Consider the following 18341-nt stretch of genomic DNA (forward strand, 5'->3'; position numbering starts at 1 on the left):
CGTAGAGAGGAGGGCTTTTAGAATTGCGAGTTCCCATGGATGGTCTTAGTCGTCATGATGAACTCGGAGAGCCTCATTCCATTGTAGGCCGTGGGTCCCGATGTGAAGTTCCTCCGGCGTTCTTCTTGGGCCAACTTTGGCGTTGAAATCGCCAATTATGACCTTGTAGAAGGCATGATCTTCTCGGTAGAACTTCTCCAGGTCCTTATAGAAAGCTTTTTCTTCATCGTAGCTTGATGTTGGAGCGTAAGCGACGAAGATAGTCAAAGCTGGTGTTGGACTACATCTTCTCATCCGCAGACGTCCTATTCGGGTCGTAAGTTGTTCGAAAGAGTCGATGTTCTTTGCCATACTCGTGTTGACGAGGACGCCACCTTCACCAACACCTCTACTGTCGCATGTTCCTAAGAACAGTTCTTCTCCAGTTTCATATACGGCGTTGAGAGGGTGACGTCGTCTCATCATCGGTCAGTCCGATGACGTCGTACTTGATCTTCTTGGCTTGCATCATCAGATCTTCGATAGCCGCTTCCGATGCAAGCGTACGTGCGTTATAAGTACAGATCGCCATCCTAGTCCTTTTCCGTTTCTGTAGCCTTCATGACTCCTGCAACCCCGTCCTACCTGGCGCTACCGTACCAGGCTTTCCTCCGGTATCAGAAGACTCTTTTTTATTACTGTGTTTTGCATAAAAATTTTAAAACCCATGGGCAGGTTGCAAGCCTCTAGTCCCATGAGTTTCTGGGAGTACTTTCGTTCTCCCGGAGTGGATATGTGGAGCTTATGGGTTATAGTTATTATTTATTCTTCCCAGCGATAAAGATAAACAGTTAATCTTCCACCAATTTCTTCCAGAAGGCCGAGAATCATTGGAGCTATGATTGTGTCCTCGACAACATCGGTTCATGTTTGTCTTTCTCCCGCTTATGAGTTCCTTTCATTTATAAATTTCACTGCTCTGTGGCTGAAAAGCAGTGAACTACTTTCACATTCACACTTCTGCCTATATTTTCTTTTACTTTGGCCTCCAAAACCAGAAGCGAATGAATTTTTCATTGTTTTAAAAATTGGTCTTCAAAGAAATCAAGTCTGGTTCTATAGTAGGTTGATCTCTTCAACGTGCTTGTTATTAGTTCCATGTAAAAGTAGCTGTGCAGAATGTTGATAATTGATGAAAAGAGGTAGAAAAATAAAAAATTCTATCCTCCCACCCCCCAAATTTGTTGCTCAGAAGTCCCTTTCTAACAATTATCATCTCCTATTTTTGAAGATAATAATTGCTAGACAGAAACTCCAATTAACAAATTTTGGTAGTGAATGGTAGAACGAAAAGGTCTAGACAAACAATCATTGAGATTGATTCAAAGTACCTTAATGCGTCGTAATTACTAGGAGGATTGTAATGAGTTGTATCCGGATATGGAGCTAAAATATAGCCGCTAGGGGCAACACCAGTAACGACATCTGGAACAAAGCTGAAAAAGAAACGCATTTCGCAGAAGGAGGAAAAAAGTCGATCATCCGACTTCACGAAAATTTTAGTGATCACCTGTATGGATTCTTCGTATAGGTGAGCAAAGTTTTTACTAGTGTTTCCACATCCTAAATGAAGTATTAGCAACTAGTTTGATTTTGCAAGATGAAATGTGGTGATTACATTGATTTCGGAAATCAAATCAGCGCTGTTCTAAGAACGATCTTCTACAATTTTGCAAATTTTGGAAAGTTATGCTTCTGGATTACAGTAGTGAAAAATGAGCTGAGGAGGTGTTCTAGAGTAGTCCGTCACGTCCGTAACGTCCATAGCTATGAACTCACCTGTTTGTCAGTATTTGTCGTAAGTTCGAAGGCCATTGCAATATCGCCATTGAATTTGTATTCTCCTCTGCAGGGTGTCGTCGTCATCCATGCTGTTGAACTTATTGGGGTGCTTGGTACTGTAGTGGATGGAGAAGTTGCCGCCTCACTAGAGGTCTGAGTTATCGAGGAAAAAATCCGTGATGTGGTGAATGTTTCTGGGCGAATCGATGTGGAACTCTGTGTAGTACTATAGGTGATATCAGGTGATGACTGTGATGTCACAACGACTGGAGATGTTCCTTTCGTTGTCTCCATAGAGGATACTGTTGCAATCGTTGAAGAAGATGTTGCAGTAGAAGCTACGGTGATATCCGTGTTTATAGCGGGAGACGATGGCGGAGAAGTTATGGTATAAGTATCTGGAGTGCTGTACAAAGTTGTTTTAGTGGTTGTAGTACGCGGATTCAAGGTGGAAATTCGTGTGGTTTCTGGCATCGTCGATATCTTTGGGGAAAATGAAGTATGCGGCGTTGTTGCACTGATGGTTGTGTGCTGTGTTTCCTTTCCTGTGGTTAATATCGTCGTAGCAGAAGTCGAAAGGTAAAGGACGGTTGAAAGGCTCTTCGAAAAAGCAGAAGACGTTGTAGTTGGTAATGTACTTTGGGTGAACATTGTAACCACCGTGGAAGCAATTTGGGAAGTTTTCGCCTGGTTTGTGCTAACTGATGGGATGCCTGATGTCTCAGAGGTTGCTGATTCTGCACTAATTGTTGAGGCTTGAGAATGAGATGAAGGTATCTTAGTAGTAGTGGAGCTCATAAGTGCAGAAACACTTCTAGTTAACATCTGTGTTGTAATCTTAGATGGTTTTACAGTACTCGTTAACCGCTGTGTTGTTGCAGCGTTGCTATTGGTGGATGAGAAGGGAACAGAGTATTCCTTTGTAGACATGCTTGCTGTGGAAAAAGTTGGCGATTCTGAAATGATTCTTGTCGTCTGTGTTGACACTTGAATACTCGGAGAGGTAGGATGAGGCGTTGAAGATTTGGCTACATCCGTTGGAGCTCCCTGAGTGGAACTGCTCGATGATGTTGGCTTGAAAGATGTCGCAAATCTAGTTGAGGATAATGTCGTTGTTATCTCCTGCGAAGTCAAAGATTTCTGAGTCACGAATGAAGAAGCGCGATGATGAGGAGTAGAGTCAGTCTTTAAACTTGAGGCTGAAGTTGCTAACAACGTCGTTGCTGTGGATGGATTGATAACATTGCATGGATTATTATTGTCACCTGAAACGTGTTTCTAGAGTTGTTTCAAAAATGCAATAAAATCGCTTCCTCGCACATGTGACGCGATAAAGTGGCGGGGTACATGGTTTCCAAGCTCTTACTCACTCGAAACGTTATCGACTTTGGCTTCGGCCACCACATTCGAAGTGCTATCCAGTTCTGATTGGATAGTGCTGTAAGAAGGTAGTGCATCGACGTCCTCATTGCCGTACACAACACCATAAGCGAAGCAAACAACTGTGTTGTCCCTCCCTTTCCTAAAAAGCTGTTTCAGAGAAGCTTAAATTTGTAGAATTACACAGATACATGCAGATGTTAGTACCTTATAAGTATCCAGTACAGAGACAGATGGGGAAAAAAGAAAAAGTAAAAAAGAGAACTTCTGGCAACGAACCGCAGTTGGGCAACTTGAACCGAAGCTCTTGTACCCAAAGACACCGAAGCAATTGACATCTTTTGGAATGATTTATCACGAGGTGAAGTAAGCGCCAATGTGAGCTGAAGATTTGGGATCAAACAGTCTTCATGCCGTCTTTTTGAGCCGAAAAAATAAATCAAACTAAATAGCAGCAGATAAGCCTAATTCATAAAAGAGTAACTCTCTACAAGTGTTCTTCGTACCGAACAGTCAGAAGAGTGGAAGAAAGTTTGCCTTCAAATTTTTATCATAAATTGGTCCAAACAATAGGCGACAGGTTCCTCTCATATCATATTATCATTTTCTTCCATTTAGAAGTTGTTCCAAAGAGACGTAAGGATCGCATTCGGCTCTATTCCACGAATTTATGCCCGAATAGCCACTCGCGAGGAGGTAGAATAATTGGAAAGTCACTTTTTGATCACCGTAGAAAAAAGGTTCCCGCAGAAACTGGGGATTTTTCACTGAGTGAGTCTATCAACTTTGCTGAGAGAAGGATTGCTTCGCACGTTCCGAGTTCGTTGCAGCAAAGTGCAATCACAAGTTCCGACCCTCATAGAGCTAAAGGATTCTTTGAAGCTTTAAAAATTCGCATATTTCTCTGTGGTTAATGGTCCAGTTCAATTCATACGCAAATCTCAAAAAGGCACTGTAAAAGCTTTCTCAGAAGTGTAGAGGAACCTGTAGCGTGTAACGAGTGTTTCTCGCTTCGCCTTTCCAGAAAGTTTGAACTTGATTGACACAAGAAAAACTTTGAAATTTTGCTCGACGTTAGGCTTTCACCGTTTCTTTCTTGTTTTACGTCTCTATTTGCTGAAATGTATATTACTACTTCTATATCAAGATAGAGTTTCTCATTTTTGTATGTAAGAGTCAGCAAATATTAACTGAAGTAACAAGTCCTGAGCATTTTTTTGCTTTGTTTCGACGATAAAATCAACATAGTTAGGACTAACCAACTTAGATCATATATTCGCCGTTTTGTCCGATAACTTTTGTCCATTTCGATTTTCAAAAACAAAGACATTTTCAGAAACTTCGCGCTTGAAAAAGTCCTTGTCATTTTAACCACCCCTTTTCACAAGCCTCTCCTGAGGCCAATTTTGTACCACCAAGAAAATTTTGCGAAGGCTTGAAAAGATGATAGTGGCTTGGTGCCAAGTCCGTACAGCGCTTGCGGCAGAAGCACCGATCCAAGCTCTCGCAGCTTCTGACAAGTCGTTACAGATCTGTGCGGCCTCGGTTTAACTTAATTGAAAACAACACATTTCCTACTGGCCAATTCTGGCCGCTTCCGGTAGATCGCCTGCTTCAATCTGGTCAGTTATTGACAGTGGAGGCCTGAATTGAGTTTTTCTCCCAATGAGAGGAGCTCTTAGTGGATTATTCCCTTCCAATCCCACTAAACACACAGCAAAACCTTCTTGGCTGTTAAATCGGGCGATCGTTTGGGCTGGCTCACCGGGACAGCCATTTTTGGTTTTTGTTCTCGTGATGTCGAAAAAAATCGCAGCAGAGTATGATCCATTGTGCCGTTGACATCGTCCTACGTGGCTCACTAAAGGCATCTAGCGAAAAGGCTCTGAACTTTTTGCTTCAGCTAATATGTAAGCTTTAAACTTTCATACTTTACCGTTGTGGAAAGATTTTGGACGGCAGCTTGGTATTGTAATGAATAAGGATTGTTGAAGCTGTCGTTCCATTGCATGTAACTTTTCTAAACTTCCCACAGTTATTTTGTGAAGTACATAAGTTTTCTTCTTTCATGGAATAAAGAACCTACCTGAATTCCTGTCTGGACGCTGAATAATTCTGCGTTGACATTGTTACAAGTGCAAGACTCTGATTCTGGAATATGTGTTTTTGATAAAAATAACTCAAAGCAGATCCATTCAAATTTCCTCGCTAGTCAGTCCAAAGTTGTGTTCAATATATTTCATACAACTACCCGAACCAATTAATGGAAATAGCGCACCTGAAGAGAGTACAACAGTATGGACAAATCATAGAACTATCAAGAGATGACTATGGGGTTTCATTTAAAGGCATCACCCCACGAATTTGAGGTGGTACGGATTTCAGGTGGATTATTCGTATACGGGATCATAGATTATGGAGAGGTAGGTTATTCCGTCCATTTCTTCCTAATTGCCGTAAAAAACGGCCCGGAAGATGTGGCGTGAACAAAGGAAGATTTTCAAAAGTCCAGAATCATAGTTAGTGTAGTAGGGCACTGAAATTGTTGCGTTCAGTGAAATGAAAATTTTCGCATCATAAACGCAATACGCAAATCTTAACCTGGGATTTTTATGCAGCTTTAATGAGAATTGAAGAGTTGATGACTGAGTGCAAAGACGACATAGGGTCCCATACCAGATACGTTCCGTTTTAAGTGAAGTATCAAAAGGAAACCTTCAAATAAAAAAATAAGATCGTAGCATTCGCAACGACAAGAGTACTCTAGAGGTAGTAAACTACTTTACTCAATATAGAAAGGGAACAATATAGAACGGAAGTAGGTTTTCTTCAGCACAATACGCTTTTCTTTGATCAGATATTTACCAGTGCCACTGTGCTTTACTGGTTTATAACAGATGTCTGCTGTGGAATACATCGGGTCTGGGGTCTCCTGGCAACTCCGCCATGTACGGATAATATGTACGCCCGCATTCATTTCTGAGCAATGCTAAACTGCGCCGCCATTTGTGTAAGCTCTAACTTGATTCGTGAATTGAAAACTTACTATTAGAGTATATATTCTGCGCGTACACTTTTCGTATAACAGTGCATGGAATTAATCACGTAGTCTTAAGTCTCGTCGTCTTGATTTCCTGCTCAATCTTTTCTTGTAACTATGCATGATAGATTACTTTTGTAATCGTAATTTTGGCAAAATTTCAGGTCGACTAGGGAGAATGTTAATCATGCACAATTACACAAAAAGATGGCACAAATTCAACTCCTAGGAACTGGAAGTCTTTGAAAAGAAGGATTGGCAGCAAAAAAAAAAACAATGAAATTGAGCGAACAATGATTCTCCAGGACTACCACGGACGAAGTGAGCTAAACATACACAAATACACAAGAAGATAGGCAGAAATCCAATCCATTAAAACTAAATTATTTGAGACACTTAGAGAGCAAAGGACAAAACTTACGGAAAAAAGAATTCGACAGGGCCACATAAGGTTATTCATGGAGTGTCATACGAAAAATAGTGAAGAATCATCAAAGACACAAAAAAAACTGAAAAGGCTTTCGTTCTCGGTGGAGACAGGCCAAAATCCATCCCCATCAAGAACATATTGCGTCGACTCTGATTGTATAGCTGACTTAGTTGCTTTTTCAACTGTATCATCTCAGCAGTTTATATGTCACTTGGAGTACGGGAACTACTATAAGAAATAAATACGAGACTGGCCGTCCTCAAAGAGTGACTCCTTTTTGACACAAAATATTAGCTCGCATGGCCTTTCTGCGCTGCGCTTATCACATAAGTTTTTTGGATCCGGGAGCTTCTAGCGTAACAGGTTTGGTGCGGCTTATGTGATAGTGAAACAACACGAAATGATGTGGAACGTGACAGCAGAGATTATAGGTGCACACACGTTTCTTACGTCAATTGCATGTTCATGCTATTTACAATTTATTGCCGAGGACATTGCTTCTTCCACAAAACATGAAGACACAGATAAGCCCGTTGTTAGAAGTGAGTATGTGTGATTGAAGGCAGGAAACAGTGAATAAGTGGATAATTGCGGAAAGAAATTGCTTGCGCACTCATTACCATGAGAAGTTAGATATAAAAAGGATAAAATGATCGATACTTATGAATAACTTCCGAAGAGTAATATACAAGACCGCAGCCGATGTATCAGATCAATGGTTCTGTCGACAACACTACAACCGGAGGAATACTGATAGAGCAAGGTTAACGATCCGACTCACTTTGAACGCCGAAGATTATCGCGAGTGTTGTTCCGACAGTTCCAATGGTGATTCCCACCACCAATACTAGGAGTGACCATAACTCCGGTCGTTTTAATTTCATGGTGACGAAGTGGCGAAGTGCCGCATTAGCTTATCAAAAACGCAGTGTTGCGATAACGGGAATGGTTGAGGCCTCTCAGAGATGCGCTGGAAATTCTTACGTGCTTACTTCATTTTACAAAATCGATTGAGTGGATCGTATAGCACCGTTCGTGAGAAACATTTCGAAATTCATCATTCACTAGTAGGATTAATTTCATGGTCAGCGTTGATGTGCTCTTACTAAAAAGAGCGAAGGACGACATTGAAGAACGTTACGAAGTTTATGCTGCTCACATACATTTTCCGGAGGAATGACACCCCTACGTCTGAGGCATTCATAATTCTACTTTCTTGTAATTAACAACACGAAGAGACTCAAATCCTACGGTAAAAATATTGCTAAAATTATACATATATCGTCAAAGTCCCGTAATTTCCAAAGTTTCGAAACATGAGGTCGGAATTCGTTCTTTATTTGGCAAATATTCACTGAAAACCACTTTCATCTTCTTTTTTCCTTAAATCTACGACATTTTTCATTTCCTATGTAGCAGTAGTGTTTATTCCAATTTGTTCAATCTATTGTTGTGATTTAATTATTTCTTCATTTATGTAAATACCAGCAATGGCAACAGCATTTGGCGGCCTCTCGCGCTGGTAACGCTGTATTTACTTAGACTGAAGAGAAATGTGAGCAATGTGGTCCGGTGAAACATTTAAGACTCAATTCATAGATGTAGTCACCATGGAAATCTAGGGAATAACCTAGAAATTCCAAAAAAGCTTGGAATTTTTTTTTGCAGAAATTCTGATCAACCTATGTGAACAGCTCGGCTGGCGTGTTTCTATTGTCTCATAAGCAAAAGAAGGTGGAACTAATAATGTCGAAAACTACCTGAGGGTTTAATCTACAACGTACCAGTATCATCAATCAGAACTACCAAGTACTCGTGTAGCAGAATTTTTGTCGCATTCCAAGAACTCGAAGCCGTAAATTTGCTGCGAAGGCACAAAAAAACCCTGGTAGCATCTACTGTTGCTCAGCGCCTTCGATTACCTCTTAAGGTCAATTTCCATGCAATTCCATATGTTACGAAGGTAGAAATTGGATAATCCTCTTGCGCTGTTTTAGGTTTAGGACACGTCGCTTTGCTTCCGACTTCTTCACTGTTCGCTACAGTTCTGTTGAACGGCTTCCTCTTTTTGAACGTTGTGTTGCAAACACAAAGTTGACACTTTCATGCAGGAGCGTGACCGTGGCTAGTCGTCGTAGCTGGTTACTATAGTAATAGCTTCAAAAGAAATAGTTTTTCGTTTGAAGTTGGTCACACGTCTGAAATGAAAGTGATTGAACGAAACAACAGGATACGATTTATATTACTTGTCGCAACGGGTGGCAGTTATGTAGCATGACCCATGGCGCGAAGATATCTGCGATTCTTTTTCATAGCCTTGCCACCTCATCCGCCGTTACTGGCTCTGCCAAGCCAATTTCATAATTTGTAAGACTATGGGATAAAAACATAATTTGTAATACTCAGAACATTCTTCAGTGAATTTTAAGGGTATTCCACTTGATTACGGCAGTTCCGACTTGTCGATTCCTTGTTATCCACCAATTATTCAATAAAGAAAATTTCGAACTTTAAGCTGGATTTCGGATATAGACAACACACATTCTGGGATTTATGAGTGGGGTTCGTTCGATTACTCGAGCACATCGTTGAAGTGAAGGATTCATGCGTCATTTTGTAAAACAATCCTCTTTCAAGTTCATCGACATCAATATTAGTTCAGCTTGGATTTCCTTGCGAAGTATATAGAGTAGTTTCAGTAGCAGTTACATGGTTGCACACATAGTGCCGCTGGCGGCCATCTTTTTCCTTTTTCCTTTTCTTTACTACAACAATGTTCTCTAACCTGCACAAAATCTTTGGCTGTACACTTTTTACAGCTTGCTTATACACTTTTCTGGTTATATTATGAAAGGATTATAGACTGTTATCTACTTGAAGTTTGAAGCTGCCAAATTGAAATGTATTGAGCAGTTATCAAATGCGCCAGCTTCCCTTCTCTAAACTGGAATATATTTTTAAATACCAGAAACGCAGAGGCTACTTTATGAAAGATATGGAAGGAATTACTGGTGGCTAGAAAGCAAGATGAACAATCCACATTTTTTGTCGTAGTGATTTCGGTATTATTCGTATATTAAAAAGTGCAACTAAAAAAACCGAAATTTTATCATTGGCAGAACAATGTGATAAATATTGATACTGAAAGTGATAGCAGTTCTAAGAGCTTTTTTTGAGCTGACAAAGCGGAGACTATTTTTCCAGAAGCTTTTGCATTGTTAATTGTCTCTCATTTCATCCCATCTCGTACAATGCAGGTTCAAGGATTATATTGAAAATGAATGGCTTGGATTCTATGAATTGAAGAACTTTATGGACATTTTTACTGTATGTCCGTTACATAATAACCAGTCTAAAGGTTCGGCTAACACCACAGAGCAGACTACTTGTGGTGCTCTCTTCGCTCGCACCCGGATATCTAAACTTATAACAGCGAAAGTTTCAGTAAATCATGGCTACCGAATTAAATTTGTTTTTTTTTTCTATTTGTTTCTTCCGTTACTTCAGAAATTTTAGTAATAATGAAAGTTTTGATAGTTTTCTCCCCAAAGGAGTCAGTATTATAAAAATTTGGAGTATGTATATTCAAACGTGATTTTACACGTATTCGATACTTTCACAATTTGAAGACGTTATTCAAAATGTGAGTTCCTATCATATCATCACCTCCCCACATTTTACAGCTTTTCAGCGCTGGCGCACCAATTCGACGTTTAAGCTCATTTCAGCGGTTTCTCATGGCAGAGCACCAACTGGACGCCATTGGACCCAATTCACTATATTCTTTAATTTTGTTACAGACACGCGTGACAGAATAAACCCGTTATTATGTGCAAGTCTGAATGTCCGCCTAAAACCGGACTTCAGCCTTTTTTGTGATGTTCTCTTCGCTCGCCTTCACTAATCAATTAATCAAAATTAATCAAAAATTAATGATAGTGACATTTTCTGTAAAATCAAATCTCTTTTTCTAACAACGATTTCTTCTTTTTTAATACAAATAAAGGCGAAAGATTCATTGCTTTCTTTCTAAACGCGTTAGTTCTACATTTTGAGAATACTCAAACTTTAGCTTCAAACACTCCATTAGTTCAAATATAATGTAGACACAATTTTAAAGCATTACTCGAAGTATGCGTGTTCTTCCTGTTTTCCCCAACAGTTATCAAAGAATGATGTTCAACATAAAAAGATGTGAACGACATCGTAATTCTTAACGATAAAGATAATCTTCCTCGCCACATCACGTAAACTGTTGGCTACTATTTAAGCAGCCGGTTTCATTCGTCTTTCCACCTCCTGAGGAAGGCATAATACCAACCTGAGGCAAGCGTGCACGGAAACAGACACATGGAGGAGTCATAGAGGTGAAAAACAACGCGCGTAGTGGCCACGGGTTTGAAACGGTTGCAACATCCCATTTACCTTTTGCGACATGCACACGAAATTACTGCGCGATAATACTGCATTGCGGCACAACAATTCCACGCCGTGGGACCCGTCGCACCCCATATTAGAGCTATCTGGCGCTGTCGCACCAACCGCGACGCCGTGGGAGCGTTCGCACCCCATTTTATAACTATCTGACGCCGGTGGACCCGTCGCACCCCATTTTATAGCTTTGTAGCGCCGGCGCACCAATTCGTCGCCGGTCGACCATTCGCATTCCCTTCTTCGAAATTCGTGACTGACACACACGTGACAGAATAAGCCCGTTATTATATAGCATGATCATGATTGTATTATATATTATGCATAGTAACAAGAGGTAAAATTCGTTTTGTCCAGTGATAAGGCGAGATATTCTTTTCAACAAGGAGGCAACTATTGACTTAGAGTAGACTTTCCCAACGGGTTAATAAATAATCATAACCTTAAGCTAACGTTTTGCTTCAGATGAGGTGAATACTAAGTCTGTCGTGGCTACGCTTACAATTAGAGAAGGAACAAAACAGATCTTGTAGGAGACGTACACTTGAGAAGGAAAGTGGTATGTTGTTTATTTTTATTTTATTTATTTTTAGGCTTGAGAGGGGCCGAGAATGAGTTGTAACTCTCTATTAAAACTAATTGGGAATCCAATCTCCTAACCCTATGTATACTGGATGAATTTGAGAACTTTGAGGAATCTGCACCGCTTACTTCATTAATTCTGATATTACATGATCAAAACATGTGCATGTGCACAGAATAATGAATAATTCTTTATTCTTTTATTTAAAAAATTGTAAACTCCCCACAAAACATACACTACGAGGGAACGTTAATAGTCGAAGATTTGAAGAGTTAAGCAGTACGCTCAGAATAACAGTCCTGAAAACGTGTACCATCACAAGCACTTTATTTCGTTAGCATAATTTTTTGGCGTCATGAAACTCGAAAAATCCAAAGAATCGAATTGCTTAGTTTGACATACATCAGGGACTCCATTAAGGTCTCACTTCAATAACGATATCACCATCATCATATATCTTACCAGTTTGAGATCCAGACTAAAATAGAAAAGATTAGTAGGTAATCAACAATAGCACACTCTTTGCTTTAGACTGTAACAAGCACGCAACGAGTGTGAAGTTACCATTGTTACGTTAGCTGAGAGCAATCGTTGCTCCTTTTTCGATTATATTAAACCCATTAAACCGCTTCCTAACGAAACTTCACCATTCACCACTGCATAAAAAATTAGATAGGAAAAGAGTAAAAAAGAACAAAGACACACTCATAAACATACCTACAAACTGAGCAAATCTTGTTATTATAAAGGATGATTAGTATACGTACACGTAATCTGACTTACTTGACCTAAATGAAGAGCGGGTATTACGGCGTAGCGCAGCTATCCGAATCTTAACCGGAGTGTGGTCTTTATACTGCTATTCCTTAACCTACGAAACGTTACGCCTCGATTACCTGCTATAAACGCCAGAGAGCCCAGATCTTTCACCCCCTCTGCCCCTGCGATCTCTTCCAGTTTGAGTTTAGGAGGATTTTCAAGTAAGATTGGACAAGGACCAACGACACTGTGCGCTCCATCTTCGGCGTCGTCCCGATAACTGAGAAGATGAAGGAGGCCCGACTGAGATGGTTCGGTCACGTCTTGCGGCGAGAGGAAGATTCTGTTGCCAAAACCGCACTGAAGCTTGACGTTTCAGGAGTGAGGCCGCGTGGGAGGCCAAAGATTCGCTTGTTAGACCGTGTGGAGCTGAATATGATAGATGCGCGTTTATGTACGGCTGATGCAATGGATAGAACCAAATAGAAGACAAGAAGCAGAAAGGCGGACCCTGCACAACGCGGGACAAACGCTAGGAAGAAGAAGAAGAAGATTGGACAAGGACAGACGATCTACTTAGAATGTGACCAACGTCGCCAAGGCAGTTGTGACGCAGGCTGTGACTTCTCCAGATAGCCAAACAAGATGTTGATATTTTTCACGTGGCATCTGCCAGTACACGAATATCCGTTTCTCCGTAAAGTTCACCATCATGGCACAACTTAGGCCAAAACTAGCCAAGAAGTTTTCCCTCCATGTAGTCAAGCATTGACGGTGTTGCCCAAATCTCCGGTCCGTACTTTATGACAGAATAAATTGCGAATAGGTAGAATTCGTAGACGATGAAATCGACCACATTCATTGGTCATGGAGTTGAATGCCGAGTTGGGTTTGGCGCATCTTCGCCAAACACCTTTCTCGTAGTAACCATCGTTTTCGGCATACAGCCCAAATAGCAGAACTCACCCACGAGTTCAGTAGGTTGTCGTCCATCCTCATTCCCGTTGAGGGTCTCGAGTAGACTTCATCTGTTTGCATTTGTCAGACCATAGTCGCAGTCAGAGTTTCCATACAAAGTTCACAACACGTTGTAACTTCGCGCTGCTAGAAGCAAATATTACTACATCTCCGGCGTCCTTGATGTCGACCAAGGAACGCACTGATGGTGCTAGAAGGACATCAGCGGAGCAGTGCTCATTTGTTGTTTGCATGCATATTATCAACGACAGAGTTGAGCATAAAAGGTCACTCCTTTCCCCCCTCACCCCCCCCCCCCCCACGGCAGCCCCTTGTATCACTTCAATTTCCATTTGGGACAGGAAGAACAACGAGCTGGTGTTAGAACCGAAGCTTTTATTCATCTCGTTAACCAAACGAATGTTTCTGGGATTCCACTGGCGTGAAGCTCATTGAAAAGCCAGCCTCGTAAAAGAAAATCATTAGCGGCTTCGAAGTTCCGAAAAGTTTTATCGTCTATGCTTCAAATACCGCTGGCACATTTCGACCACTCATTCATCTGACAATGACTACGTGGTCAATCGCCCGGGGCGAAAGCTTGCATGTTCATCACGGGTTCACTTTCACTTTCACTTTAGCGATGTTTAGTAAGCCGATCCAGGATGATCCGCGCCAAACCTTGTACATTACATCCAGCAGTGATAATCCTTTGTAATTTTTGGGTTTGGTGTCGGATTGTTCTTGCAAAAAGGAATAATGATAGCGTATTTCCAAGGGTCGTTAAGCCGTATCTCATGGGTCATCTTCGTCATTCCACAAATACCATGAGGAAGAGAATTTCAACATTTCCATACTAATTCTATCATCACCGCCAGACATTCCATACTTTTTTTTCATATAGGCCAGAATCCCCAAGTCCGTAGGTATATCTTCGTTGACCGAGGGGTATGTCGGTCACTGTTCTTTTCAAACCTCTTCGCGCTCTCGCGGTCATGCTTAGGCTGAAGACGCACGTTCCCTTTCTGACTTCTTGCTTCCTTCTTTTGTCATTTTAGCAAACATGGATTAAGAATTATACATGGATCTTGTTTTTAGAGATGAATAGACAAACTTCTTCCCCATCATAAAACCGAGAGCGTTTTCTTCACTGCGTCCCGAATACACTGGAGGAGTCAGCGTCATCAAACTTCTTCACTGGTCGCACTTCAGTGTCATTCTAAATCCACTCAAGACGAGCTTCAGTTGATATATAACCCCACGGCTCCTTTCTTGTAACCGTATGTTAATTTGAGAAGAACTGGGTAGTGATCAAGATCGAATGCGACGTCCCAGACACCTCTATCTTTTCGGATGTTCACCACAGGGATGTTTCTTGCCAGAACTTAATGAAGCTAGGATCTAAGAGTTGGCATTTTGCGCCTGCACTGCTCTTCCGGAACTAAAGCGTCGGTGATTTCTCCTAAATCTAAACGCAGTGATGAGGTATGTCTGTTCGCAAATCTTTGCCACACCACTTCAAGTGCTCGGTGTTTCGTTGGAAGGATAACACCATTTTCCATGCATCTGGAACTATTGTTCGAGTCCTTTCTTTAGAGTTGTGTCGGACAAATATCGCCCGCTGGTTTGGTATCTTAAATATCAGCTCATTGAATCCATCAAAAAAGACGCCCGTTCGTTATTCTCTTCAGCGGTTTCCATAGGTGTGTGAGCACTCAACTCAAAGTTCTAACCTTCTGCATTCCCGCAATCGTATTATACGCACCAATCCTGTCCATCCAAACTCTTCTAATGTTCTTACTAGCATCGCTGCAGTAGATTATATAGTTTTCGACGCAGATAATGGGCCATCTCTGACGCATGTTTTCGACAGTGCAGAAAACGATGTATGCAGATACGCAGTAGTCTGGACAGACTAACTATATGTATGTGTGTGGCTGTCTGTCTGCTTTCTCGTTTCATAGCGCGGACACATCTTAATGCACGTAGTTGGGACTCAAAAGTTAAGTGTAATAATTTTTGAGAAGATTGATTAAAAATTCAACAGGCAAATAAAACTAGAGAAAAAAACGTGGAGACAACAACTATTTAAGATGAACAAAAATAAATTCGCAGCTCCTATCGATTTGGAGATGATTTAAGCGGTAAACACTGATCCTGGTTGGAAATAAGTAAGGACTGTTGCGGATTTTGGTGAGTTGAAATAAACAATTACATTTTTGTGCAAAAAATCAAAGGTTTTTTGAAAAGCGTTCTAGAAAACTTGGGAATTTTACCAAATTTCCTGACTATTTCTCTACAAAGCTTTGAGAGGACGAAAAGAAATGTGAAAAAGTCGAATATGATTTTAATGCATGAAGAATGCTCCTTTGTATACCAAGATAAATAAGGTTTACAAGAAATGAGCCGAGTTATTGAACATTGCTCGAAGTCACACACATTTTCAAAAGCAGCAGATAACCGTATGTTTTCCTCTTCGTGCGACTACAGTGGTGCTATTAGAAAATCCGCAGTTTTTTGATAGACCATCAAGAAAACCTCTTTGCAATTTTTTATCTCCAAGCGTCTTGAAGGTTCTCTCTGAAGCTGGTTGGGAAAAATAGAGAAATAGAAGGAAAAATGTAGTATTTCTTCCGACTAGATAGGGAATGGGAGACTTGGAAACATCAAATTATACTCAAATACAGACATCACCTATTTACAGCTCTGCAGAATTGACACGAATGAAAATTATTGCGAATTTCGTTATTCAGCAACTCGTGCATCTTAGTTTGCAGTAATTTTACTCCAATTTCCAGTTGTAGATGTCTTTTTTCGTGTGATAGTGGCAGTAAAATTCCTTCCCTCTAAACCTCACAACTGGAGCTACAACGCGTTACGGTGCTCAGCTACATCACGCGTTCACCTCCCACCAAAGTACACATTAACTTATTAGTGCACGTTATTGATAAGATTTAGGACGTACTACTTAGATATTAAGAGGGGCTGTCATCACTGGATGTGCGGGTCCGAGCATCTTTTCCAGTCACCTCGTTCTCTCGTCATCGTCATCTATCATCAAGGTTCGTGAGTGACGTCGACGAGATCCTTGAGTCGTTCAGCTGAACTCTCAGCTTCGGCTGGCTGGATTGTGGGAACAGAACATTTCTTTTGAGTCGGAGCTGCGAAGACCGACTAGGTGTTGTGGGTGTCAATTAAACCTTAGAACACAACTCTCAAGGACTCTGTGGGAAGTAAGCAGCTTCCTGGAAGTGGCAGCGGTGTCTACGCAGGTCTTCGCTGCTTAACAGAGCGCTGAAAGAACTCGAAGAGTCGAAGACCACATAAATAGAGTCGATCAGGGGAGCACGGAGCTCTTGATCCGTCAATTGGTTCGTAGCCTCCCTGACCAGTGCGAATCCTGTCCCCTCATCATTCCACTCAGCTCTTTCTTCACGTCGTTCTCCATATTCATAGACGTAGAAGGCAGACGTACGTCGATGTTCCCACGGTCAGAAAGTTTTCATGTTTTACTTCTCCAGTCCCGCGGTATACTTATTTATAAGCTGCGTCTTTCTAGTTATTTGCTATCCTGTTCTCTTCCCTACTTCGTTTAATACCTTAAAAATCGTCTCTGCATCAGTGGTGTTTTTGCGAAAAGAACGATGCCTTCCACGAAACGAAGTTTCGAAAGAAATCTTCCATCAATACTTTTCTGCGCCTTTATTCCCAAACAGCTGATTTCTTTACCCATTGTAGCTTGAATTGCCGCAAACAGCCTCGACAACGTAGTATCGCCTTGACGTACACCCTTCCAGTGGGCGTGGTGAGAGGCGCTGGAAACCCTGCATCGTAGTGGTACGTCGAGCGTTGCAAGTGGGTAATGTTCTCACGTACAACACGTTTCCAGCTTGGTCGACCAGCGCTGACGGTACTGCATTCGTTACTACGCTGTTGAAAGCTCTCTAATAGTCGCCAAAGGTTAGAACAAGGACAGGCGATATCCCCGGCGAACCCATATGACTTTTGACACGGTCTCGATGTGGTCCATGCAGCTCAACTCCTAACGGGATCCAGCTTGTTTTCGAGGTTCAGCTTCATCTAGCGTTCTAGATATGTGCTAGAGAATGATCTTAGTGAACACTCTGTATAACACGCTCAGCATATCAAGCATGTCGGACGGTAGTTCCGAAGGTCTTCTCGGTTACCTTTCTTATGAATAAGAACGCTTCGCGAGGTTTTTCACTTGTCTGGGATTTTTTCTTTCTGAAGGTAGGACGTCATATACGCCGCTAAGATTACATGATGTGGATGGCCACCAGCCCGAAGTAAGTCTGCTGATATGAAACTAAGTCTTGAAGGTCTGCCAGATTTTAAGCCCATAATCGTACTTCCGGAGGCAGAATCCGTGCTGGAACTTCACCAGTGGAAGTGATCGAGGTTGACGCAGGAGTAGACTAATGGAAAGGTTCAAGTAGAATCTCTCCGTGGTGATTTCCATCTCACGTCGAAAAAGGGTACGGATAACGTCTGTTACCGGGATATTATATTTGCAATGTGCGATGGATTCGGAACAGGCCTCAAAGTCCTTCTCCTTTCCAACGATTTCTTAGTGGTCTTCAAAATTCGATCCAATTTTGTCGTGCGCAGCTTTATGACACGTTCGATACAGGGTTGCAGTCCTTTGAGCAGTGAGTCATAGTCCATGTTTGAGTCCTTCTCGATATGCCAGTCACCTTAGGAGATGAAGTCCTCGAATACGCAGTTGTTGTATACAACTTCATTCCTCCTTCGTTGCCGATCAATAGCTGATGTTTTGTTCCTTCGTGTGGCTAAGTCGTATTTTTGCACGAGATGGTGATTAGAACCATTACGAAAGGATGGTACTACCGAGATGCCAACTAGACACCACTACCTATTGGTGAGTATGTTATCGATCTCACCAGTCGTGTCATTTGGCGATT

General features: G+C 41.4%; 3 protein-coding genes across 5 annotated transcripts in view; all 3 read right to left on the bottom strand.

Annotated features, from left to right (window-relative positions):
* Positions 1-45: 45 nt before the first annotated feature.
* On the bottom strand, positions 46-465 carry RB195_018349 (uncharacterized protein; the record flags this gene model as incomplete). Its single annotated transcript, XM_064185754.1, has 1 exon — positions 46-465. The coding sequence occupies one exon, from the start codon at positions 463-465 to the stop codon at positions 46-48; it is 420 nt and encodes a 139-aa protein (XP_064041636.1).
* Positions 46-7555, bottom strand: RB195_018350 (uncharacterized protein; the record flags this gene model as incomplete). Of its 2 annotated transcripts, XM_064185756.1 has the most annotated exons (10): positions 46-391; positions 453-596; positions 1371-1475; positions 1550-1602; positions 1819-3086; positions 3192-3343; positions 3481-3584; positions 5138-5221; positions 5288-5352; positions 7453-7555. In XM_064185756.1, the coding sequence occupies 10 exons, from the start codon at positions 7553-7555 to the stop codon at positions 46-48; spliced, it is 2424 nt and encodes an 807-aa protein (XP_064041635.1). The 2 variants fall into 2 exon arrangements, with proteins under 2 accessions (XP_064041635.1, XP_064041637.1); XM_064185755.1 differs by lacking the exons at positions 46-391; positions 453-596 and adding an exon at positions 925-964.
* Positions 7556-11957: 4402 nt separating this feature from the next.
* RB195_018351 (uncharacterized protein) overlaps positions 11958-18341 on the bottom strand; it is a gene marked incomplete at both ends in the record, with an annotated part of 28678 nt that continues 22294 nt past the window's right edge. The window contains 3 exons of one of the 2 annotated variants that reach the window (XM_064185759.1): positions 11958-11984; positions 12088-12095; positions 12148-12163. In XM_064185759.1, the coding sequence (XP_064041638.1) occupies positions 11958-11984; positions 12088-12095; positions 12148-12163 (51 nt within the window). Of the gene's footprint in view, positions 11985-12087; positions 12096-12147; positions 12164-12439; positions 12474-18341 lie in introns of those variants that run through there. The other variant, XM_064185757.1, reaches the window with a different exon arrangement.

The sequence above is a fragment of the Necator americanus genome, chromosome II (genome assembly GCF_031761385.1).
Source record: "Necator americanus strain Aroian chromosome II, whole genome shotgun sequence".
Lineage (NCBI taxonomy): Eukaryota > Metazoa > Nematoda > Chromadorea > Rhabditida > Ancylostomatidae > Necator > Necator americanus.